Source organism: Natrix helvetica (assembly GCF_964273705.1).
Source record: "Natrix helvetica genome assembly, chromosome: 2".
In the NCBI taxonomy this organism is placed as follows: domain Eukaryota; kingdom Metazoa; phylum Chordata; class Lepidosauria; order Squamata; family Natricidae; genus Natrix; species Natrix helvetica.
Genome location: NC_138552.1, coordinates 255216521 through 255242429, shown reverse-complemented (window position 1 = coordinate 255242429; position 25909 = coordinate 255216521). Strand labels below are relative to the sequence as shown.

The 25909-nt window shown below is 36.0% G+C and overlaps 1 protein-coding gene across 3 annotated transcripts; it reads right to left on the bottom strand.

Annotated features, from left to right (window-relative positions):
* Positions 1-1077: 1077 nt before the first annotated feature.
* Positions 1078-25273, bottom strand: LOC309386510 (heterogeneous nuclear ribonucleoprotein L-like). 3 transcript variants are annotated; one of them, XM_081941954.1, is made up of 13 exons: positions 24900-25273; positions 20183-20301; positions 19200-19437; positions 16953-17038; positions 14604-14700; positions 14445-14517; positions 10353-10424; positions 8837-9054; positions 8354-8475; positions 6276-6477; positions 3941-3998; positions 3610-3702; positions 1078-2239 (listed from the first exon to the last, which is right to left on the bottom strand). In XM_081941954.1, the coding sequence occupies exons 1-13, from the start codon at positions 25077-25079 to the stop codon at positions 2181-2183; spliced, it is 1617 nt and encodes a 538-aa protein (XP_081798080.1). In that variant the 5' UTR covers positions 25080-25273; the 3' UTR covers positions 1078-2180. The 3 variants fall into 3 exon arrangements, 2 of the variants coding, with proteins under 2 accessions (XP_081798080.1, XP_081798081.1); XR_014174426.1 differs by lacking the exon at positions 1078-2239 and adding an exon at positions 4701-4768 and having other exon boundaries at positions 3674-3702; XM_081941955.1 differs by lacking the exons at positions 1078-2239; positions 3610-3702; positions 3941-3998 and adding an exon at positions 5637-5772.
* Positions 25274-25909: the final 636 nt, after the last annotated feature.

The following is a 25909-nucleotide window of genomic DNA, read 5'->3' as shown; positions in this document are numbered from 1 at the left end:
TCACAAAAGGCATAAATATTTGAAGCAAGATATAGCCTATACCCACCTTCTCCTACCTTTGACTCAAGAAACAAATTGCGTGTGTATATGGGTGTGCATGTGCATCTCTCTCTCTCTCTCTCTCACACACACACACACATGCAATATCTACACTAAGTAAAGCAGCCTAGTGAATAAGCCACTTTTTAAAAAGGAACTAGTTGATTTTGGCTGCAAACAGCCTTCAGTTTGCTCTTATCAGTATTATTTATTTCCCCTCCACAAAACTACCAGCTATTTACCAATCTCTGCCTTTAATACCCAAGCTGTGCATGCAGCAATAAGCAAATTGATCTTATTTTTACTATCATTTTGTAAGCACAGCAATTTTCCAAGTAGAGATGGAGGCTATGCTTTGTGCAAGAGCGCAAGCTTAACACCTAACAGTTAATACCTGAAAGCAGAAAAAGATACAGCAGATGCAGATGTCGCAGGTAAGCACTACATTTGCCCTAATGCTTTGTATACCAGCTTACCTTTGTCTACTTTCCTGGACAGATGGGCACAGTTCTTAAGAATGAGAGTGTAATCAAGTTAATTCTTCTTTAACTGCTTTGTAGAATGTTAGTTTCCTACTTATTTTAATTAAACAGGTGGGTCAGAACCACTTATAAAGGGGAACATTTATGACCACCTAAATGTTGTTAATTTATTTATGATTACAAATATAAGAAAACTCTTGATTTCCTTTCTTCTTCTTCTTTTGCGATTGTGCTTCTCTGAGCACAATTGGCATTTCAAACTATCTTCAACAATAAAAACATAGACAAATAATTTGCATGACTTGCATATGTTATAGACTTTTGTTCCTTTTCGACGAGGGGATAGCTAATCAGTTTTTATATGAAAAATGTTTGACTTCCCTACAATAATATACTTCCCTCTGGTGGTTGCTTGGAAGATGATGCAAATCAACTGTAATGGAATATTGCATTGACTCTGGAAGCAAGTTGAAAAGTAAGTAAGCTCCCTGTTAGGAGAGCAAGTGTGCAGAGAAACGTAATGAGAGTGGTATGGACGAACACACACAAACCAGCATACAGGGACACTGAATATAATAGTTTATTATGTGGAAATATAGAGGTATTCAGAGTCCAGTTAACAGTCCAAAGTCATACATGGTTCAGTCATTCAGTTATAGTCAGTCTAGCACACAAAACAGCTAACAGTAGCAAACCACAGTACCTCACAATAAACCGATCAGCGTCTAACAAATAGAGAGCTAACAGCCATTCTGGCTCCCTCTTATGGCTGCTTGAGGTAACAAGCCAATTACATCTCTAGCATTTAAAGTAACAGATACATTTGTTACAATCATAGCTTATATACATTGCCAAGCCATGCCTAGGGTTACATCCCTAACATTATTATCAACCCTTTTCTTTAAAATCACCTCTAATCATTCCTGGTTTCATTTTATAACAACATGGTTAAAGTGAGAAAAAAAACCCAGAAAACTTATTATTCAGACTTCAGTTTTTATTTTTATTTGCAATAGTTTTCAGGCCAGGATTAGCAATAAGGACATCATGCTAATATAAACGAAAATAATTCTGAAAAGACAATTTTTTAAAATAAGTTTCCTTCCATCCTGCAAAAAGGGTATTCATTTTTTCTCATGAAATTCCTTTTTAAAAATCATATATTACATTACTAAAAATCAGTATGTGCAATTTGGAAAGAATTTATACAAGTATTTGCCATAGAACTGTTGTAAAACATACAATTTATAATTAGTAATAGTAACCATGAATTTTACAACTAATATCCTAAAATAATTATCCTTTTTGCATTGATACCAAAATGAAAAATAATCCCAGTAAATGGAATGGTGTTATGGAAAACTGGTTTAAAATAAAGACCTGAACCAATTGATATGCAAACGCTACTACCAAGGCAGTCAAACCCTGTAGTTAACAGTTATATGGGTTAATATGCGCTATTATTATACACTGGTATACTACTTTTTTGAGGAAAAAAGGAAACATTTGGCATTTAAACACATTCATGTATTACAAAACAAATAAACCAGTTAAACTGAAACAAGGAAACTGGGCAAATATTTCAGAATCAATGAACCACGTATGATCTCACATTTGTAAATAAAAGGCAAATGGAGTCCTTAACATGCCGTCTTTTGTCTACAGATGGGAAGAAGTAGAGAAACAAAGCTTCAAGGTAGAATATGGATTAGAGCCATCTGTAAAATGCAAAAGGACACTCAAGAGTTAGAAAAATACTATAACTTTTACTCTTTGAAATAGCCTGATCGATCATGAACTTATAGTTTTAAACTAAAGTGATACAAACTGAGATGGAAAATAGCAAACTACTTTGAGGTAATTTTCTGTAAAGTTTTATAGAAATATGACTTTTTTTTTACCCTAGAGAGCAATTTACCTGCATTTTCTCACAACTATATTTCTGTCACAGAAATATCACATGAATACAACATTTAAAATGCAGTAGCTTCTTGCCAGGAAAATGGAGTATTTTAGTTTGCAAATAAAACTACCAATGCTGTTAGGACAGTTGCATGGGGTAGATCAGTTTATTTCTAATACTAAGTTACAGAGTCTTTGAAATGGACAATGTCATAGGTTTAAACAGTAGGTCACAATTCCTTAGGAGTCAGTGAGAAAATCAGAAGGAAGTCACAACTGTGGGAGAGCTTGTGCATCAAAGCTGAATCACTGTCTAGACAAGCTGTTTGCCACTGTTTTAGACTTGGATGTAAGTGTAAGCATCTTTATCATAATTGATAATACTATCTTACAGTAAACAATTACAATTCTATATATATTTAGCTGATAAACACTATGCAAGTATGTATGTGTAAATTTATTTCTAATGCACTTATGCAATTATTAAATTCTTAATATTGCTTTATCATAAAGGCTAAAACAAATAGTATTATCAATATTGCTAAAGCAAATTTCTCTAGCTACTGGATATTTAACATACTTTCTTAACTAACTTTTAAGATATGCTGAGGATTTGTAGCACTGTTTTCCAAATGTAAACAACTAGAGAAAACCTCTGACCAATACAGAACAAAAATTAATACCCTCTCCCAAGAAAGTCCATCTAGCAAAACCAAAAATAGCTTTCTCCGTGCTGGCTCTCTCTCTCTTGTAACATCATCCCTACAGAGATAAAGTTGGCCACCACTTTGACACTCTTTTGAAAGGCCCTGAAGACCTGGTTCTACCAATGGGCCTGGGGGCAAAAGAGTAATATAGAGCCCATCAAGTGGCAGGTTTGATTATTTTTGCTGGGGATGGATGGGCAGGGGAGGGTTATTGCTTCTATACTGGGTTTTATCTTTGTAAGCTGCCAGGACTCACTTAGAATTAGTTGGCTAGCCATATACATTATCATAAATTAGTCAGTGAGTCAGTCAGTGAGTCAGCCAGCCAGCCAATCAGTCAATCAAATAGATTAAACTACAGTAAACCTAATGGCATTATGAATGCTAATTTCTGCAAATTATACTTCCCAGCCCAACATTATCTAATTAATACATCTTCAACAAACATGATGTGAAGATTATTTCACAGTGATACTTACTAGGCACTCTTATCTGGTAGTGATTTAGTACTGTAAGGGCTTCTACTGCATCTGTCTTGCATTCCCATTCCAAGAGACCAGAAAGTGTGTTAGCTGATGTTGGCAAAACAAAGAGTTAAAATGTTTTGTTTTGCTTTATTTTTCTGTCAGAATCATTTGCCTAGGTTTTTAAAAATATTTTTTAAAGAATAAGTGAAATTGTTTTCTATCACATTAAAGGCATATTTAATTCAATAATAATCAAAAAAACTGCTCACGAGAACCCCATAAACACACTCAATCATGGCTAATATCCACTGACAATGTTCTCCTTCAAGTAATATTTACTTACGTTTTGGATCAAATACTTTATATTTGATAAAAGATAGGACTTCATGATCATCACACAACTGTAACAATAAGAAAACAAAAATATGGTTGCTAAACAGCAAGACTCAATGCTTGCTGTTCACAGTGATTCAGATACATTGCTATGAAGTACTTCCATAAATATCATGGCCCCCTATTGAAACAACAAATATTGAATTATTACAATGTGGCAGGGTAGAAATATAATAAATTAAAAATCAACAATTTCAGGTAATCCTTGCTTAATGACCACTCAAAGTTACAGTAGCACTGGGTCTGAAGTAGACGCCTGGCAGCAGCAGCTGGCTGAGGCTACTGAAGTACAGTTTTCTATTTCAACTCCTATGCCACCAGCACCGAGGAATGCTGCTGTGCAGGGCAGCCAAAAAGGAAGAGATGAAGGGAGTTAGGCAAGGGAGTTCAAGGGATGCAGTCCCTGAACTTCCAGTAAGGATTTCTGGCAAACAAGGACATTTGAAGGACTGGGGAATAGTATTGCGGTCAGATTGGTAGCTAGTGGATGGATTTTGGATGGCAATATCATTTCGAAAAAAGGAGAGATTGCAATCCAGACAGCCGCTCCTTGTGAGCAGACAGCAGAAACCATAATTTTTGCACTCAGTTTGTAAACCAAATGACTGAAAGTCGAGGCATTTCAATCAAGCTCACAACCATAATGTAGCCACAATTATTTGGACAAAGTTTGATCAAGCCTCATTTTTTAAAATCATTTTTGCAATTACCTAATTGCTTTTCAGTTATTAGGAAACTTCAGAGAGGCAAGTTTTACAGCACTCAACAGGTGAGTTCCCTTCAGTCCTCGGCAAAAGAAAATGTGAATATAAGATTAAGATCTTCAAAAAAATTATTAAATAAAATTATTAAATTTTAAATAAACAGCAAAATGGTGAATAGAATCTTTATTTTGGGAAGTGGTGAATGAATTAAGGGTGCAGATGGATAAGAAATAAGATTTTGACATTAATTATAATAATCCTTCCCATGGGAGAATGTCATTGTTTTGAATTCTAAAAATAAATCAGACTTTGAAGGGTGAAAGTTAGATAGAACAAAAAGGAACGAAAGATTCTAATTACAAAAGAAGAACATTTAAATTTGATTGCTAATACAGAATGGAGCAAAATACTTTAATCATATATTTTAAATTATAAAGGCATACTGAACAATATTTGTGAACAATCGACTAAGAAATTAATTTAAGAATATCTGCCATTATAGAGAGACTATCCTTAAAATATGTTATTGAAGAAGCACAACTGAGACCGATAGCGAAGTAGATTTATTTATTTATTTATTTATTTGATTTAATTTCTAGACCGCCCCCTCTCCCCGAAGGGACTCGGATTTAAAATTGACAGGCTACAAAATGATATGTAAAAAGATGTAAAAAGTATGGCAGGAATAGCCAACACTCCAGAAGATAGGCTTAAGATACAGAAGGACAAACTTGAACATTGGGCACTATCTAATAAAATGAAATTCAATGGTGAAAAGAGCAAGGTTCTACATTTAGGCAACAAAAATGGAATGCACAGGTACAGAATAGGTGGTACCTTGCTCAGTAGTAGTAACTGTGAAAGGGATCTTGGAGTCCTAGTGAACAACCATTTAAATATGAGCCAGCAGTGTGCAGCAGCTGCCAAAAAAGCCAACACAGTCCTAGGCTGCATCAACAGAGGGATAGAATCAAGATCACGTGAAGTGTTAATACCACTTTATAATGCCTTGGTAAGGCCACACTTGGAATACTGCATTCAGTTCTGGTCGCCAGGATGTAAAAAAGATGTGGAGACTCTAGAAAGAGTGCAGAGAAGAGCAACAAAGATGATTAGGGGAATGGAGACTAAAACATATGAAGAACGGTTGCAGGAACTGGGTATGTTTAGCTTAAGAGAAAGAAGGACTAGGGGAGACATGATAGCATTGTTCCAATATCTCAGGGGTTGCCACAAAGAAGAGGGAGTCAAACTATTCTCCAAGGCACTTGAGGGTAGAACAAGAAGCAATGGGTGGAAACTAATCAAGGAGAGAAGCAACTTAGAACTGAGGAGAAACTTCCTGACAGTTAGAACAATTAATCAGTGGAACAGCTTGCCTCCAGAAGTTGTGAATGCCCCAACACTGGAAGTCTTTAAAAAGATGCTGGATAGCCATTTGTCTGAAATGGTATAGGTTTTCCTGCCTAGGCAGGGGGTTGGACTAGAAGACCTCCAAGGTCCCTTCCAACTCTACTATTGTATTGTATTGTATTCGATTTTGTAATCTGATTATTGTTTAAAACCATGGTCTATTCTTACCTTTACAAATGTCTCTTCAGTCACACATAAGGGTACATTATAGTAATGCAATACACAAGAAGGTGGCCGGATGATGTTCCTGGATGCTTGGCCAGCCCTTGGAAAACGATTGTTCTTGCTCATTGCAAAGTCTTTATAACTGCTTGTCCCATCTTCCAGCTCAAATATTTGACTAGGAACAACTGAATGCTGCTTGGATACACTGCAATTAAAAAATAGACAAGAAAACTCCCTTCACATTTAAATCAGAAAATTTTCCTTAATTAGCCTGTAAAATTTAATTATACTCTAATATCATTTAATAGATTGATTAACCTTCCAATTATTACAGTAAAATACTCCCTTATCAAATGCATGTACACTGAGAGCTTCTGCACCGGAAAAAAATTCCTTGTGTGTTTAATCACACTTGGTCAAATACTGCATTCTATTCCTATTGCTATTCCAGTCCAGTCCATTATTAGTCTACTCTACTCTAATTTATTTATTTTTCATATTCTTAATCACCCCTCAGAGAGATGCTCTGGGCAATGTATAATACAATGAATAAAAACATTACAATCAGAATAATTTAAGATTAAAAAGTTTTAAAATTAAAAAAATAACATAAAATTTCAAAAGGTGAAATATTCCAAAATTGGGGGGTGGGTGGGTTAAGCTGTTGTTAATACAGGGGGAAATAGGGGTTCTCATGGAACCAGCTAGCCCCACAATTGTGTGGCACTCTGTGTCTTGTACACAAGATCACACAGCCAAGTTCTGACCACTTTGTGGAAGATAAAAAGATTGGGGGCTTTCATCACCTCTGAGGGCAGAATGTTCCACAATGCAGGGGCACTAGGAGAGAAATTGGACACCAGTTCTTCCTAGACTCTGCCAGTCAAAATTCGTTGATAGACATGGTCTGCAGCACACTTCCCTGCCTGAACAAGTGGGTGATGTGATGTGATGTGCTGAAGCTGGTTCTATAGGTAACCTGGCTCTATGCCATATAAGCTTTATAGGTGGCCACCAACATCTTGAACTGGACCCATAAGCAAAATGGAATCCAGTGCAGTTCACAGAGCAAAGAACATTATATGTGCCCTTCTTATAGCACTCAGTATGGCTTGCACAGCCACATTCTGCACCAGCTGAATCTTCTGGATACTTTTCAAGGATAGCCCCAATTAGAGCACATTGCAATAGTCCAAAGAGGAGATGACTAGGGCATGAGGGACAGAACAGAAGGCCTCTGTCCCGGAAGGGGCATAACTGGCACAAAATGTGGAATTGATAAAGGTCCTCCTGGTCATGGCTGCCACCTGCTCATTAAGCAGGAGCCATGAGCCTAAGAGAACCTCAAGGTATGCACCAAGTGGCCCAACCTCATCCAGGGCCTAATCTGATAAACTCCTGTATACAGAGAGGTCAACCCACAGACGCTCTGTTTTACCAGGTTTCAGTTGAAGTTTCTTGTCCCCTATCCAGACCCCTTCCAGGCACTGTGAAAGGATGTCCACTGCAATAAAGACATATAGCTGCGTATCATCAGTATAGTGGTGATACTTCATACGGTCCCAGTGGTTTAGATGTTAAAAACGAAGTGGAAGGAGCACTGACCCATGGCACTCCACAAAGGAAGGTCATGAGCTGGATCTTTCACTCCCTATTAACATCTATTGGGACCGGCTTTGGAGGAAGGAGGTGAGCCAGCACAAAACTGTGCTGCCCACCCCCAATTTCCTAAGTTGGCGCAGAAAGTTACCATGGACAATGTTATTGATAGCCATAGAGAGGTCAAGAAGAGCAAAGATGGAGGCACCACATCCATCATGCTCCCACCAGAGATCATCCATGAGTGCAACCAATGCCATACCTGAGCCTGAAACCTGACTGAAAAGAATCCATTTCCAGATAATCCATTCCTCCAGGACCTTCTGGGGTCGCAAATTAATGAAGAATCAAATGGCATTTTGTAAATGTACAAAAAGGGACTTTCCCCAAACGAAATTAAATTCTCTAAATCAGGTTGATTTTAACACATTTTATCTTATATTGGTATTGATATAAAAATAAAAATTGTGATGCACACCTACCAAACATTTAGTCTCTTCCCAAATAATTTGATATTATTGAGATATGTAACTGCTCTTTCAACAGCATATTCATCACCCATTTCCACCAATGCAGTGCCTGGAATAGTCTTCATAAATTTAACCTGTAATATTTTAAATTATACATAAATTCAATTTAATAGATAGGACATTTTTCAATTTCAGTTGGAAGATACGTAACAATAACTTGACTTCAAAGATATTTACTGTCCTTTTAAAAAGTCATACACAAGATTTTTCAGGTAAATGGCTGCATTTAAACTTTTGGTGATCACTTGAATGCTAAAAAAACTGGGTGAGATCAATTAAAACAAAAGCTTCCACTTTAGTGTTAATGCAATTATTCCATTATACTAATAAAATCACAATTCAATTTAACAGTATTCAGAGGCCACATCTGGTTTTCTGTGGGGTGATTGTAATGCACATCTGCTTTACAGTCACATTGCTAGGCATTTAATTTACCTTTTCAATATTTCCATACAAACAGAACAAGTTGAAGACTCTTGAGCAATTCATCTTTTGCTGGTGCAAACCACTGACCATGACAACAGATCCTGAGGGGTTTCCTCCATACATGTAAGATGAGGAGGCTTGGGGAAGTGGATAAGCAACAAGCTCTGGAATATCCCAAGATGCCATTCTATACCGACTTGGTAAAGATAATAGAGGATCATGTGTTCCTAAAGAAAAAAAATACTCCCTGGTTAATAAGTTAATTTATGACCACAATTGAGCCAAAATCTATATTACTAAGCAAAACAGTTGTTAAATGAGATGTGTCACATTTTATCTTTTTTGCCAGTTGTTAAACAAATCACTACAGTTGTTAAGTGAATCATGAGGTTGTTAAGCAAATAAAGCTTCCTCCATTGACTCTGCTTGTTGGAAATCAGCTGGAAAGGTTACAACCACGACCCAGATCAGACAAGAGAGGTAAGAGATACTACTAAAGTAATGGTCACAGAATGAAACCTTGTAACGATCTGCCCTAATGATCAAGCATTTAAAAGTGGATGATAGGAAGTCTGTATCTTCAGATTTGCAAGATTTGGTTAATGTGGCCTTACAATAAAATAGAATTAGTCCGTCTAGTCTTGTTTCCTATCTGGCTTACTTGAGAGGGCTGTCATCACATTTACAACTGTCCCAGTGTCCCTGAGGTCATGTGATCAAGGTCTGCGTGCTTGGCAACTGGCATGTATTTATGACAGTTGCAACACCAGTGAATCACTTGATCACCATTGCAACTTTCTCAGCTGACTTCAGACAAGCAAAGTAACTAAAAGAGTTACCATGTGGCAAGATGGGTGGCTAATAAATTTCACAAATAAACAGAGCCAATGCAGGAAGCCAAATTTGCCTAGCAACTGTATGACAACTGCACTGCTTACCACTGGAACTACCAGTCCACTGTTGAAGGTTATAAGTCAAGGACTATTTGTAAAGCAAAACTTACAGCTTTGATTTTGTTCCTTGAACCTATTTAATACTCAACAGCAATGTTCCACCATTTTTTTTAAAAAAAAACCTTACTTTTAAATAATATAAAACAAAACTTATGGCTTTGATTCCCAGAACCCTTTTAATATAGAGCAATACTACTGAATAATCTTGTTAAGTTCAAGATATGTTTCTAACTAAATTTTAATTGGCAGTAAAACTTCTAATAGAATGCAGAACTTCTCTTTTTTGAGAACCAAATCAAAATTTGACACCGGTTACTAATATATTTTAGTTTTCAAGGCTCTATTACAAAGGACTCATCAAACTATCAAAACAGAACCCCTTTAGGAATTTTTTAATTATTTAATTAAAGTAATGCATTTTCTCCAAATGCTCACAAGGAACAGTTCATCTTGAAAAAACTGTAAGATCACAAACCGCAAGATTCAATCTGGTGGTAATCACCGTATTTTATCTATTTTTAACTTTTATAATAGTGTTCCATTGAAATTAAATTCATAAAAGATGAACTTACCATAGCCATCATGTCTAAATGATGAGGGATGTTCTCCCAAAATAGCTTGCCTCTGTCCGCCTTTCCCTCTATCTAAAGAATAAGAGAGCATTGATTTTTTTAACGTAAAAAACCCTCTCAAAATATTAGAATTTTATCAACTAAAACAATGTTTTCTGATTAAAACTCTGCTAGATCTGATCACATGTTCACCAGTCAAATATTATATTTCCAACAGTATGGTAACCAGATATTTTTAAGGTTATACATTTGCATATTTTGGTCATTTCGTCATTTAGATTGACTTGTTATAATACGAAAATACACCAGAATTATTGTTAGGACACTAGAAATATTGTTGTTATTAAAATCACATCCAGAAAGATTTGATATTTTAAACCTAAGAAAACTCTACGGGTGTCTTAACACTACAATTACTCTAGTAAAAATCAAGCTGTAAATGTAGTACTTTCGAAGGACAGTACCTGATTCACACTATTAGCTTCAACAGCAACATATTTTCAAAGTGGGCTTCTTTTCAAGAAGTTTCAGCATAATCCAACAACAACCTGTATTACATGGTTTCATAATCAGTTAACAGAGGATCATATTTTTTTAACATACATCAACAGCTATTAATGGGAAAGTGCTGAGAAAACTATACATTGCTACACTATTATTATACAATCTGTATTATAATGCCAATGAAAATTGAACTTTTAACAATGATAAGTTTTCAGCAAATTTCATTTTATACAAGAATATAAAGTTAACCAACGGGTCAACACTATTGGATGAAAGCAGCAACCAGTAAATATCTACTGCAATGGGATTTATCATTAATGTTTGCTGATAGTTTTATTACATAACTTGAAGTGTCAATTTTTTTAATTGATTGCTAAACTGTGAGAAATAAGAAACAGCCAGCAAAGACAGATAGTATTTCAATAGGAAAATATCTTTGTTTTTACACAGAGCCTATTAAAATCAGCATGGGTTGTAAACTCAGCTTTGATAATAAAAAGCTAAAAGTTTGTTTCCAAGGTCCACAATTTTGTTAGGGCAACTTGTTGAAAATGAAAACATTAGAAAAAAAATGAAAGTCCTCAAAACAAAAGTGAGGAAGAATATTTTTGTATGTCAACTACATACATCCATCTTTTACATGGATATTACTTTTACTTATTTTGATAAAAGATGAATAAGTATGAAATAAGAAAATGTCTGCTAATAATATCCTGTTTAATATTTAACTGATATTGAAATATTAATATGACCATGAGATCATGAGTTCTAGTCCCACCTTAAGATACAAAGCCAGTTGGATGGCCTTGGGACAAGTTACTCTCACAGCCTTAGGAAGCAGGTAATCACTTCCAAGAAACTTTGTCCAGAAAATCCACCAATAATCCACAACCAATAATTTCTTCTTATATGTTTAATTTTAAAAATGATCATTTCTCAGAGACATTGCAATGGATTTTGTACTGAGCACTTCTAAGATCCCTTCCAACTCTGTGACTCATAAAGCATAGCAATAAAAATTGCAAGATCCTTCCTATTAAAACATTCACTAGATGTTGGAGAATTAAAATTATTTCTGACTAACAACTAAAAAGGAAATATGAAAAAATTATGTTTAAAGAAAAATGAAGATGCTGCTACTCTTGATAGCCATGTGGACATTGATTAAAAACAATAGAGAGGAAATGCAATCCATAGGTATGTTATCATATTTGTCTGGTACATATTTCTATGTAAGTACAAAGTATGCATTGTTACAACTGCCCTATTTCTGTACTCTACAAAACAGCATTAACAGGATCTATATTCAATACAACTGACAAGATTTCAGCTAGCACATTTATACAGTATTAGGTTCTGGAATGCAATGCTGCAACACAATACCCTTGTTGAAAAAAGGAGAACCAAACCGGTTCAAATATTCAAAATTATCTGCTTAATGAAAAACATAAAAACTCCCAAGTTGTGCTTGATCTCTGGTGATTTCATGCACATGTAGCTTTCTTGTTAACATGAAAGTGGTCTCCTCTTGCCACATTCTGGGTTTATTTTGTTCAGATTTGCAGCCCAGTCTAAACTGACAGATCCCTATGATAGTACTGTTACTACCAAGCTGCTTAGCTTCAAAGCCTAGACAAGATTAGCCAACTTTGCCAGGTAAATTATAAGTCCAAAATAAATGAGTGATTTTCTATATTAAGGAAGTTGCCCATTCACTGGCATTTGGTTTATTGCTCACATTATGTTCTCTGATGATTCATTAAAATTGATATAGACAGTAGCTTTTATTAACTGTTAATTATCAGAATAAAAAACTACAATTGTCTATCTACAGAAAATGTGATGCAGGTTTTTCCATTACAGTCATAAGTGTGGGTGAGCTACCAAGCCCCCTAATTTTTAGTCCCATGACTATGGGGATACTGCAACAACCATAATTTCAGGCATGGGCATCCATTTTTTCAGTACCATCATAATTTTAAACGGTCGTTGAATAAATGGTTGTAAATTGGGAATTAGCTATGCTACTATGCTACTATGCTAAGCAGTTATGTGGGTGTACTTAAACAACAAAATGCACATAGTCAAAGATATCTCAGTGCCACATAACCAAATCCATTCTTGAGAACTGAAATGATGTTCAAAAACAGTTAAAATAAGAAATAGGACTTGCTATTCAAAGAAAAGTCAAATGTCACAATAAACATGAAATTTTTGATACAGCTGTGTTATTTTCCTTCAAGGAAAGATTTCTTATTTCCCACAGTTTCATTTACCAGGATAGGCCACAGTCCCTAAACACAATATGAATTGAATGTGTAAACTTAGTATCTTCGTTATGTTATCTGGCAATTCGAAGCAAAGTTTAAGTTTTACCATAGCATTGTGGTTGAATAATCTGCTAACCAATAGCATAGCCCCCTTATTAACTTTTTACAAACACTTAATTCTTCATTCCAAAGCCTATATATTAATAGTTCATGTTACAATCAAAGCACTATCAATAAAATGCAACTTTTAGATAATAGCTAAAAGGCAAGCCAGGGCCTAATATTAATAGTACATTTTCACAGTCAAAATGATATATAAAAAATCCAACCATGTGGTAATTATTAAAAAGTCAAATCTTGTTTCATGTTCAAAATTTGCTAAATACTCTACCTTGATAAGTTTCCCAACCTCCTGCTATTAATGCCTAAATTTTCAAAAATTATACACAGCAAATTATACACGTCATTAGAAATTACAGAAAAATAAAGAATAAGATTTTTTTACACTTTCATGCAGGTTTTTTTCCTGATGCAAACAATGTCCCTGTTAAGCTTTGCAGTTTAAAAAAATGAAATATACTTTGGGTAATGCAGTGAAACCCAAGGAACTTGCCTGACAGGTTGCTGCAAAATTTCAATTTATTTGTAGGTAGTTATGATCCTTTAGACAACATTTACATTGGAAAACCTATCTTACATAAAACCATACAACAGGGATGTAAGACGGGAACCATATGCAAGCTGATTATAATGGGTACAGTCTACCATAGTATTCATGACATGAAATCAGAAGTATTGTAAGTATCCTTCTTGACATGCTTGTGGTGATGATGCATGCAGTATGCAGTCAAGGTGAATTGCAAGTCTGAGGTTTTTCAGAGGGCCATTTGATGATGCCGATGTGGTGCATGATGAAGTGTAGAGTCAGCCTGCTGGAGTCCTCTATCCTTCTTAATGCTTTGTCCACCATATGGGAAAATTCCTTTCCATGGAGAAGCAGTGTGCAAGTTTGTAGTTTGTAAGGAAAAGTCTGCATCAGTGTCCTCTCCTCCAAAGAGTGAGAGCTGCTTGGAGAAATGAAAATCCTTGTATTGCAAACATGCTTGCATGTATGGGTTCCTTCGTGGCCTAAACAATTCAATATATCACCAGGGGACTCTAGTGTTGTAAGTTATTCTTTTCCAGGATTACAAAGCTTTAACAAAAATTCCACCAGCAATATTTGGCTTGAAATGACTACTGCATTAAAGAAACTGTCTGCATAGGTATATGTACATATATGTGTGAATATGGTAGATACAATCACCCAAACACTTACCTCGTCTGCCCAGGTATGGCTTAGTATAATCCCAACTATCATTGTCATTTCGAATTACATTAAGTCGAGTTGGCTGTTAAGATACAAGCAAAACATTGAATTTTAATCAGTGCTTTTTCTTCTAGAAAAGAGAGAGGCTTAAAAAGATATAAACTTTACCCTTGCATATTCAATTTTTAATGTACAGCATCCTGCATATATATCCGCTCCATTCAGTGCAGCTTTTGCTTTCTGAGCACAAAGAACTGATTCAAACATAAGATATGTTAAGGATCTTTAGTCTTTAAAATACAGCAACAAAATATTTCAGAAAAGAACTCTTCTAGCTGTGCTAGACATCACTCGGAATCCATTTACTGTATTTTTCGGAGTATAAGACACACCTTTTTTCCTCAAAAAAGAGGCTGAAAATCTGGGTGCGTCTTATACACTGAATACAGCATTTTTTGCCTCCTGAAGCCCCCCCCCCCCCTTCACCAAAATGGCCATGCATAGCCTTATGGAGGCTTTCAGAGAGTTCCTAGGGCCTGTGGAGGGTAGAAATGAGCAAAAAACTGGCTGTTTTTTGCCCCCGTCCCCAGCAGCACTCTCTAAGCCTACATAAGGCTATGCATGCAATTTTTTTGACAAAAAACAGGCCCGTTTCCCCCTCCCCGGAGCACTCTGCAAGCCCCCTCAAGGTTATTCATGCCTTTAAAAAAAACAGGAGGTTTTGGGAGGTTTGCAGAGTGCAAAAACTTTTTTTTTCCTTTTGGAAATCTCTTTAACTGATTGATGAGAATTACATTGATCAAGTGCTGTGCCAGCAGAAACAAAGTCTTAGGTGCTGCAGATTGTCAGCGATTTCCTTCTCCAGCACATGGATAAATACACCTGGAAATATCTACCTACCTACCTACTCTCTCTCCCTACCTACTGTATTTCTCTCTATTTCCTCTACCTACCAACCAACCTACTCTCTTCCCCTCTACCTATCTACTATATTTCTCTCTATTTTTCTCTCTAGCCCTCTACCTAACAACCTACCTACTCTCTCTTTCTCTCCCTACTTCCTTTATTTCTCTCTCTTTCTCTTTCTCTCTCTCTATCCCTCTACCTACCTACATACACTCTCTCCCCCTACCTACCTATTGTATTTCTCTCTATTTTTCTCTCTCTCTATTCCTTTATCTACCTACCTAACTACTCTCTCTCTCCCTCCCTCCCTACTGTATTTCTTTCTCTTTCTCTCCCTCTCTATCCATCTATCTGCCTACCTACTTTTTTAAAAAAATTGCCTCTTCAAAATCTTGGTGCGTCTTATATTCTGAAAAATATGGTAATTGAGGTACTGACGGTCACTGCGTTTATTGGTTTGCCAGCTTGTGCTTATATTCTGAGTTATACAGCAGACTGAACTATTTCTTATCTGCAAATGATTTACTGCGCATGTCAGACATTACGTCACACATTCACATTCCTTAACTTTCTCTTCCGATCTTCCGTTCGCTTGCCAAGAAGGTGGGCAACATAGCTCTTGCCAAAATGTAGTTAATTGAGTTAGCACTTTTGTATTTTTATTTTCTTTTATATTAAAATGTTTTTATTAGATCTTACTTTGGGTTTTATTTTCGCTTATTTTCAAAAGTATGCTACGAGGAAAGCCACGGTCCACGCTTCGTTAATTCAGGGTGGAACTCCCCCCTAACATTGACAACACTAAATCTAGATTTGCTGGAAGATTTCTTGTTGATTTCCAGGGTTAAATAGTCTAAGTTGTTATCAATACCAAGAATGAAATGACTTTCAGTGTACATTATATTACTAAGGGAGAAATTCTGGGGTGGTTTTCTTTTGTTTCTTTGTGGACAAATTAAACTATAGTCAGTGCTTCACACTTCAGAATTCATAACTCTGACAAATTTGAGGAGTCATAGTCTTTCTTCTAAATTTAATTTTATGCATTATTTTTTCATAAGCTGCAAGACTATTTATTTAGGCCTACAAAGGACCAGATCCATCTCGATCTCACTGCCAAAATAAAACTGCTCTACAGAGCATTCAAGGAATAATTTATGGCTGTTATTTCTGTCTACAGAGATTCTCATTCATCCAGGTCATGGTTGTCCCAAAGATGCTTTTCCAAAAGACAACTATATTTTCTTACAGGTTTTTTCTTTGAAAACATTTCACTTTTCGTTCAAGAAGCTTTAGTTCAGTTCAGAGAAAACACCAAGAAAGTTCAGTTGTCTTTTGAAAAAACACCTTTGGGCTGCTATTTATATTGGGGCTGGCACTTGTCTGTAAACTACTGCGAGTTTTTCTAATTCAGTGGTTGCATAACTGCAGAATAAACAAATACATAAATAGGTTTTCTGGTACGCTACTGTGCTACAGCATAACAATACAGTACTAAAATTGGGTAACAAAACATCTGCAATAGAACAACCAAGCTCAGAGAGCACCAAGGACTCCACAGTTCAACACTGAGCTACATATTTCTCTTCTATTAGAAGAATAAAAGGATATTCAACCATGGCTTGTATTCCATTTCTCTTGAATATGACAATACGTTGTACTTTCCCAACAGGATTGCATACTGTGTACAAGACATCCTACAAAAGAAAGCAGCTGTTTTACCTTACAAGATTATTCAAAATGTTAACAAATAAAAATATATACAATTATTAAAAAACCATTCTGAGAAAATACTGTAATGCAATTCAGAAAAGAAAGTTTTAATTCAGTTTCACTATACATACTTTAAATATTTTGCATGCTGCACTGGTAAATATACAAAGTTAGTATGCCCAATATTTGTACCATTTATAAAGCAGAACAGAGCAAAATGAAGGGAAAATAATTATTTCCTTTCCAAATTATGCTGAAAAATGTTGAACTAATCTATTATAACTTTATCACTATTTATTTATTTATTATGCTGCCAATCACACCTAGAGGCGACTGTAGGCAACTCACAACTAAATAAAAGCAGCAAGATAAAAAATTTAAACATTAAAATAATACATATTAACACTAAAATTAACTTTAAAAAATAACAAAGATGGCAAGGAAGGACACAAGATGCATATAGAGAGGAATGTGGGATCTTATCTCAGTCCATTAATCACCTCCAGTATGATACACCCCATTGGAACCTCATTTTGGCATGGGTTATGGGAACAAAGAAATAATAATAATAATAATAATATTTAATGCTTCTAGACCGCCCCCTCTCCCGCAAGGGACTCGGGGCGGTGTACAGTTCATACAAAATATAACAGGATACAATAAAATTAAATTAAATATGTACAGTTGACAATTGACATGGAGGAGGTTAAAATGTAGTTAAAAGAACTGTACAAAGCAGATATAAAATAAATTCGAACCCCTAAAAACAAATACAGTAAATTAAAAAACCCCTAAAATAACCAGATATAATACATTTGCCAGGAGGGACAGTTGAATTATGCCAGGCCTGCTAGTCGGAACAGGTGGGTCTTCAGTTTTTGCCGGAAGGAGCGGAGGTCAGAAGTGGTTCTAATTTCTAATGTGTTCAGAAATTACAGGACTGTTCTTGGAAAAGTTACAAGATCTAAGTGGCAATATGTTAAAAGTATATACATTTATACTGTATATATTTATAATATCATGAGAACTGAAATCAACTCAAATTAAACAGAACTCTGCTTCCAAAAGCAGACTGGCCTGGTCCCCTGGGAAATCTTTCCACAACTGTCCTCATTTCACATAACATAACTGAATCATTCACTTTACACAAGAAAACTATGATTCATAGTTATTCATTCTAAATAATGTTAAAATGGGATTACATAATATATATGGTTTTTCATTCGCATGCTTTCTATATAGAAATGCAGTTATTTATTGCTTTATGGAACATACTTTCAGACATAACAGACAATGAATCCAGTAATGAGAAGGAAGTGTGGAGTCCTCAGTGCACTCTGACCTTGGTTGTTTATCTACAGACATTTCATTACCTGACTAGATAACATCAACACATTGATGGTTATCTAATTGGGTAATGAAATGTCTGCCAGTAAACAACCAGATTCAGAAAACATCAAAGACTCCACAGCTCAATTCTGAGTCACATATGTTCTCTCCCAAGAGAGGGAAGATAAGACAAAATGAAAAACAGATTTCTATACTAAACCCATATTAAATATTTACTTTTAAATCATTTAGCTTTGACTTTGGTAAAAAAAAATACTTACAGAAACTTAAAACCATTTGAGATTCATTAAGACCATTAAAATTAGAGGACAAACTCTCAAGAGTAACTAACGAAAACAGGAAATGAAATCTGAATATAGAAAAACATAAGATCCTGAGAATTGTATTAAATAATATATTACAAGATGCTGTTAAACAGGAAACTATTTCATCACTATCTCTATTCCCATAAGCTATGGGTTGCTTAAATGACTTGCAAAAACTGCAACACAAGCAAAAAAGGATTAATTGCTAGTTCTATAGTTCAGCCAAATAATTTTCTATATTTTCAAAATAATACTGCTGCCACATAAATGAGACCATACTTTCCCAGTTTTACAGAACAAATATACTGAAAAGAACACATGAATTTATATATGAAGATGCTTTCACATTGAATATAAACCAGAAAGAACAATCTTAGATCCTGCCAATGTAAAAAATAGGCAAAGAGGCAGAAGCTTGCCACAAGTAAGCACAGTATAGGACAATATAAAGCATCAAGTATTTGAGATTTATGCTGTAAAATAGACATACCACAGTAATTGGATATAAAGGATTCTGAATTGATAACAGCAGAACTTTGTTCCCACCAGATGGGTCATCAGTGTTTCCTGGACGAGTTATTCTTTTGCTTGTAGAGTAATTGAAAAATGCTTGCTGTCCTGCAATGTATACTGGCTCATCTGCTGCAAAAGTAACACACTTTTTGGCACTTTCAATATCCTCAAATTCTACCAAAGCTTGGCGTTTAAATGGCATCATCATCACATAACTACAGGAAAAAAGCAGCAAAACAACTAATTAGTTCATAATTTAATTTAGTAATTAAACTAAAGCAAAACTTATATAACTTAATATAAAAAAATTACTGCCAAATGCAGAAAAAAGGCAGTTTCAATTCTTAAAAGTCAATGACAACTTTGAGTATAACATAAACTATTAAATTTAAATTATATCTTTTAAATAACTCTAACTATAAATAGCCTATGAAAATTTTGATGATGAACAATTTCATACATTACTGTTTTGAATTAGTTGCTATGAAACATAATTATAAAAAACAACAATAGATATATAAAACAGGTCTAAATTATTTCACAGCTTGTCGTGGAATATTTTTCACTAATCTGATGAAATCTGCATATGTCTGGGGACAAGGATCAGTGGACATGAATCAGACTAGTTCAACACACAGAATATGAAGGATCCTCCTAAACATCTTGTTCTTCATTCAGTTTAGAAAAATAATTCAGTAAGTTCCCGAGTTTTACATTATATCCAAACATGCCTTGATTTTGTAATTGTTTGGAAATCATTAATCATAGTTTCATCATTCAAATCTATTGTCCTGGTCTGTGGATAATTCTATACCATAAATATGATGACCTTTATTTAACAGCTTGACTAGATCATGTCAACAAGATATAAAAAAAAATGTCTTATCCTTTTATATAAATACAGCCACAGCAAAATGCAGTTTCCTATCATAACTTTTTTTAAAAAATCATTAAACCTACCATATGGTACCAAATTTTTCAAGAGCTTCCACAAGGTCTGCCTCCACAACTGACTCACAAAGACCACGGACATGGACCACAGGAGAAACGGAAACTTTGTGATGACTGCCTCCTGCATCCTAATAAAAGCATTTTAAGTTTCTTTTTAAATGTTACTATAATAAATATATTGTGAACCACGAAGTTACAACTTACTTTCATGTTTAACCGTATTTATTTATAACCAAAATATAAAATACGAAACTATGTCTAAATTTACTTGTTATAACAGTAAATTTTTCTCTAGCTCTAGCTTGAATGTTGGCTACTTTAATACTTGCCTTTTTCTCAAGTAACGGCAATTCTAAATGTCCGTGGGAACATTAAACAGAAAATAGAGAAGGGAAGGGACTATGGTATAAAAGCCAATTTTAAATCTCAACTTTACATTCAAACAAACTTTAGGTTATTATTACTTTTCCAGTTTAACGGTTATAGTTAATTATACATTACTTTAACATTACTTGGAGAGAACAACAAAATTGTGAAAGACACAGGAAATTAATACATTGTAATTGCCAGAATACAGCCAGAATCTAAGCAGATAACCTGAGCCATTCAAAGATGAACAATTCACTGCATTTCTTATTCAAAATGATAATCCATAAATATTATGTTTACAATAGTATTCTCTTGAGTAACTTAAACTATTACTGCCTGGAGGTCTATCACCAAAAACAAAATAAGTGATTTGATTGTAATAAAATATTTTCCACTTTTATGAAACAATGTATAAAATTAAGTTATCAGAATTTTAATCAAAATATTCATATATATTAAATGAAAAGTTAGCAGATAGCTGTCTTTAGAATAGAACCATTCATGGACCCAACTTTTAAGAAAATAGTTTTCAATACATTTTTATTCTTTAAAATCTAAATGTGAGAGAAATTATATTTGTTTAAAATATGAACAACATTTCAAGCCAAGAAATATTAAATTAGTTTGAGATTTGTTCTCTGAAACTAGAAATGTTAGCTCAGATAATAGCAATAGCACTTAGACTTATATACCTCTTCACAGTGCTTTACAGCCCCCTCTAAGCGGTTTACAGAGTCAGCATATTGCCCCCAACAACGTGGGTCCTCATTTTACCCACCTCGGAAGGATGGAAGGCTGAGTCAACCTTGAGCCTGGTGAGATTCGATCTGCCAAGCTACTGGCAGCCAGTGATCAGCAGAAGTAACCTGCAGTACTGCACTCTAACCACTGCGCCACCACGACTCAATAATATACTAAATAAGGCATGGATAGAGCTATTTTATTTGCTCAACAAAAGAGAATGAAAATAATGCTTATTTGTAGATAAGCTATATTAATTTTAATCAATTTTCAAATAATTAGTTTTGGAATTAAAAGCATTTGATTACATATTTCATTACTATCAACTAAATTACATAGTGAAACAATTTTGCATATGTAAGAAATAAATGTAAATCAACACGTTTATGCTTTCAGACATTGCTGCTCTTATTATAAATGCTTCTCTAATTTACAATTATAGGTTGTCCTTGAATTACAATTGAGCCCAAAATTTATGTTGCTATGTGAAACATTTGTTAAGTGAGTTTGCCCTATTTGACTACTTTTCTTCCCACAGTTGCTAAGTGAATTACTAAGTGTTAAGTTAGTAACACGGTTAAGTGAACCTGGATTCCCCATTGACTTTGCTTGTCAAAAGGTTGCAAAAGGTATATCACATGATCCTGGGATTCTGCAACCATCATAAATACCACTTGCCAAACATCTGAATTTTGATCATGTAATCATGGGGATGCTGCAAAGGTTGTAAGTGTGAAAAACAATCATGTCACTTTTTTCAGTGCCATTGTAACTTTGAACGGTCACTAAATGAATTGTTGTAAGTTGAGGACTACCTGTATACTGTATTGTATCTGCAGGATGGGCAAAACAGCAAGACTGTTGCTTATGTGTGGAATTATGCAGTTAACATATACTTGTTGTACCCCTGCAGTTTCTTCACTATAACAATATTGTACATGTTTGAAACTTACATGGTAATTATGGTGATTTGTCTTGTTCAGTTATTGCTTCAGAATATACAAATACCGTACCCTGGAATTCTATGATTCAGGCTAGTATATATCTCAATAAGAGGGCTGTTTCTGACAGTGAGGCATTAAATTAATTCCCTATCCTATCCTCAATTTCTGAGAATGGCTTATTCTTCTTGCTAATGTTTCACATAAGCAAATGACAACAAGTAAAGCAGTTCCTAAATTCTTTCCAGAACCTGTACTAGCAGTGGCCATGCTGTATTTCCTTCTGAATTGTAATGTAATGTAACGTAACATGTTGCATATCCTCTGATCCATCCAACATAATAAAGTTTGCAGATGACACAACAGTGCTGGGACAAATCAGCATACAGGGAAGAAGTCCAGAAGGTAACCGCATGGTGCTCAAGAAACAACTTACATCTAAACACTAGTAAGACAAAGGAGATGGTGCTAGGTTTCCAGAAGCATGAGGAAAAACCTGCCCCACTGTATATTGAGAGCAGCTGTGTGGAGAGGGTTTCCTCTTTTAAATTCTTGGGAATGCTTATTAGTCAAGATCTCACCTGGAAAAACAACAGGTCTCAGGTGATTGGAAAGGCCCAACAGAGACTTCATTTCCTTAGAGTCCTGTGAAAAAATCAGGTGGAACAATGGCTGATGACCTCTTTCTATCGGTCCACCATAGAAAGTGTCCTCACATATTGTATTACAGTATGGTATGCTGGTTTAACAGCTGCGGACAGGAAGGCACTACAGAGAGTGATCAATTCGGCACAAGAAACCATCGGTTGCCCTCTAACACGACTAGATGATATTGCCAAATCTCGCTGCTTTAGCAGAGTAAGGAAGATACTCAGAGATGATTCACACCCTGGTCAGTGTCTCTTTGCACTTCTACCTCAGGCAAAAGACATCAAAGTATAACCAGCCGAACAAACAGGTTTAAAGATAGTTTCTATCATTGGGCTGTGAGACTTTGAAATACTCCATGCACACGCTAGGTTTTTTTTCTTTTTTCGTTTCTGTTATAATTTTGCACCAGTGAGGTTAAAACCAATTTTGTTGTATTCAAGTACAATGACAATAAAGATTATACTTATACTTATATGCATGTCTCCTCTTTCCTTGTGTTGTACCTGTATATCTGAGTACTGGGAGTATGAAATAAGCTGAATGTACAGGTCTGTATCACAGGACAAGGGGAGGGGAGCAACATTTTAAGAAACTTTTCAGCTGCTTTTCCCATAGCAATGCCCGGGAAAGATTGTTTCAGGGTCTTCTTCAGCAGCTCTAGGATGGATCTGGACTATTTTCAAAGTAGATCTTTATCTTGCTGTCTCTCTTCCAAATACCAGTTAAGGACCTGTTTTATTTTGTTTTTGAGTACTTAACTCTAGTCGAGAAGACAAAATTTCAAGCCCCTGTATGCTGAGTTAAAAACTGTAAAAATGAGAAGTGATCAATTCTGTAGTGTAATCAAGATAATGATGACCAGGTTGTGAGAATTCGAACTAATTGTAATTCAATCATTAACGTGTAATTTTTTAAAAAAACCATATGTCAGAATGATGAACAGAACATATTGTAGACCATGGCTTAGATAAAATTAATTGAAAAGTATTTTGCAGTTGAAATGCCTTATTTTGAAATCTGAAACAGCCAATATGACTCAGAGAATTCTAACATGATCCCAATTACTTCAGGTATTTTACCAAGGTCAAACTGTCCGTTTCTGGGCTCAGAGCACTTCCAATACTGTACTTTAAAGCCAAAACAGTATGGTTATAATATAATGCACTTTGAAGCTGATTTGTTCTGCATAGACACATCGCAGCTCATCAGAGCCACTGACATGAATGGCTCGGCTGTAAGCAGTATTATCACGGATTTATTTATAAGTATCAGGTATATACAGACAAAACAAATATATACTCTGTACAATACTGCAGGAAGAGATGAAAAATTCCAGACGACTGTAACATATTCTTGTCCTAAGCTATTATTCTCCCATCCCACAAGAGCACAGACCTTAGTACAAAGCTTAGTTAGAAAATATACTTGAAAATAGAACTCCAATAACAAAGGGGATTGCAACAGTTATCTGCTTCGAATCCCTCCTTAAGATGAATGAGGAAAATAAGCGAATTTGAGATACTGAGTTCCAGGATTAGACAAATAAAAATCTCAACTTTCATCTCCTTGAAATTTGAAAGCGATGGTAAATATTTCATTTATGCCTAATTTGTGGGACGCCAAGAGACGGGAAAGGATTTAAATATGCTCGGCTGGTGAGTATGCTTAGCCCAAGGATAATTTGGAAAGAAAGCCTCTCTGGGATCTCAAAAATCAAGATGGAATATAAAACTTAAGACTTCCACCGACAACACACGGCTTATTTTGGGAAGGGGGGGAAGCTAGGTTGTCTTTAAAAAAAAGCCTAGCCCTTTCCAGATGCGTTAAATCCTTGGCCAGGATATCCACGGGCTTTTCAACGAACACCAACATCACCCCGCTCTCCCCCTACTTGGGGCGGAAAGACCCCCGAGGCGGCACCGGAGCGAATCCCTCCTGGACATCTGCTTCTATTCCCCCTGCCCAGCCGGCGAGCGACGGGAACAAAAAAACACAAGAGTGCGCGCCGCGCCCGCTTTCCTTACCCCTCCGGAGAAGCCCCCCGCGCGAGGGGCGGCCTTTTCCCGGCGGCTCTCGCCCTCCTCTGCCCCATACTCGATCTCCCCCTCTTCGGCGGCGGCGCTGGGTTTCAGCCTCTTGGCCTGGCTCTCGTACGCGCCGTCCTCCTCCTCCTCGTACTGTTCCCCAGAGGACGGGGAAGACATGGCGGCGGCGTCTTTGGCGAAGGGATGAGTGTGCTGAACGCACAATTGGCGCGCGAAAGGATGGGGGGAGGTAGAAACCCGAAAAGATCGGTTAAGTAAGGCCTGAGAGAGACAGAGCGATGCCCCGGCACGATAAAAGACCAGACCACACCGCAGCGACGCACGCTAACCCACACAAATCGCAGCGACGCGGAGGAGGACCGGTAGAGGCCCCTCCTCGAGATAGCGCCGATTCTTAGATTGCACATCCTGATTGGTTGGAAGGGAAGCCTCTAAGAAGCGTCTCAAAATGAGAGTGGAGAGCTGGAACGCTTATCACGCCCAGAATGTAAAGACCTCCCCCACCGCCGCGGCCAGGCGTGCTGTTGTTTATCGCTCCCCTCCCCTTGGGTGTACATGTGTGTGTGTACATGTAAGACTGGAGCAATAAGATTTGCTTTTCAAAAAGGTCACTTGGAAGTCAAGGGTTTTTCTATTATTATTATTTTTTACAATGCAGCGTTGTATGCAATGTAATGCAATGCAATGGAACCAGGCAGCGTTGATGTTCTGCATCTTTTTTTTAAGTAAGAGGGTCAGAAAATGTTGCTAGCCAAAGTTCGGGAATATCAGTCATATTGAATGTAGTTATATCCAGATAAACCCGAGTACTGTATGTAGGCTTACAATTTCAAATAAGACTGAAAGGGTAACAAAACTAGGTGCAAAAAAGGCTGCTGGTTCATCATTAATTTCTAGGACAAGCACTTTTACAAATGGGCACACCATAGTTTTCCCTGTAGCATCGTGCTAACAGGGTTTTGAGCACTGACAAAAGGCTGCAAGTCTCA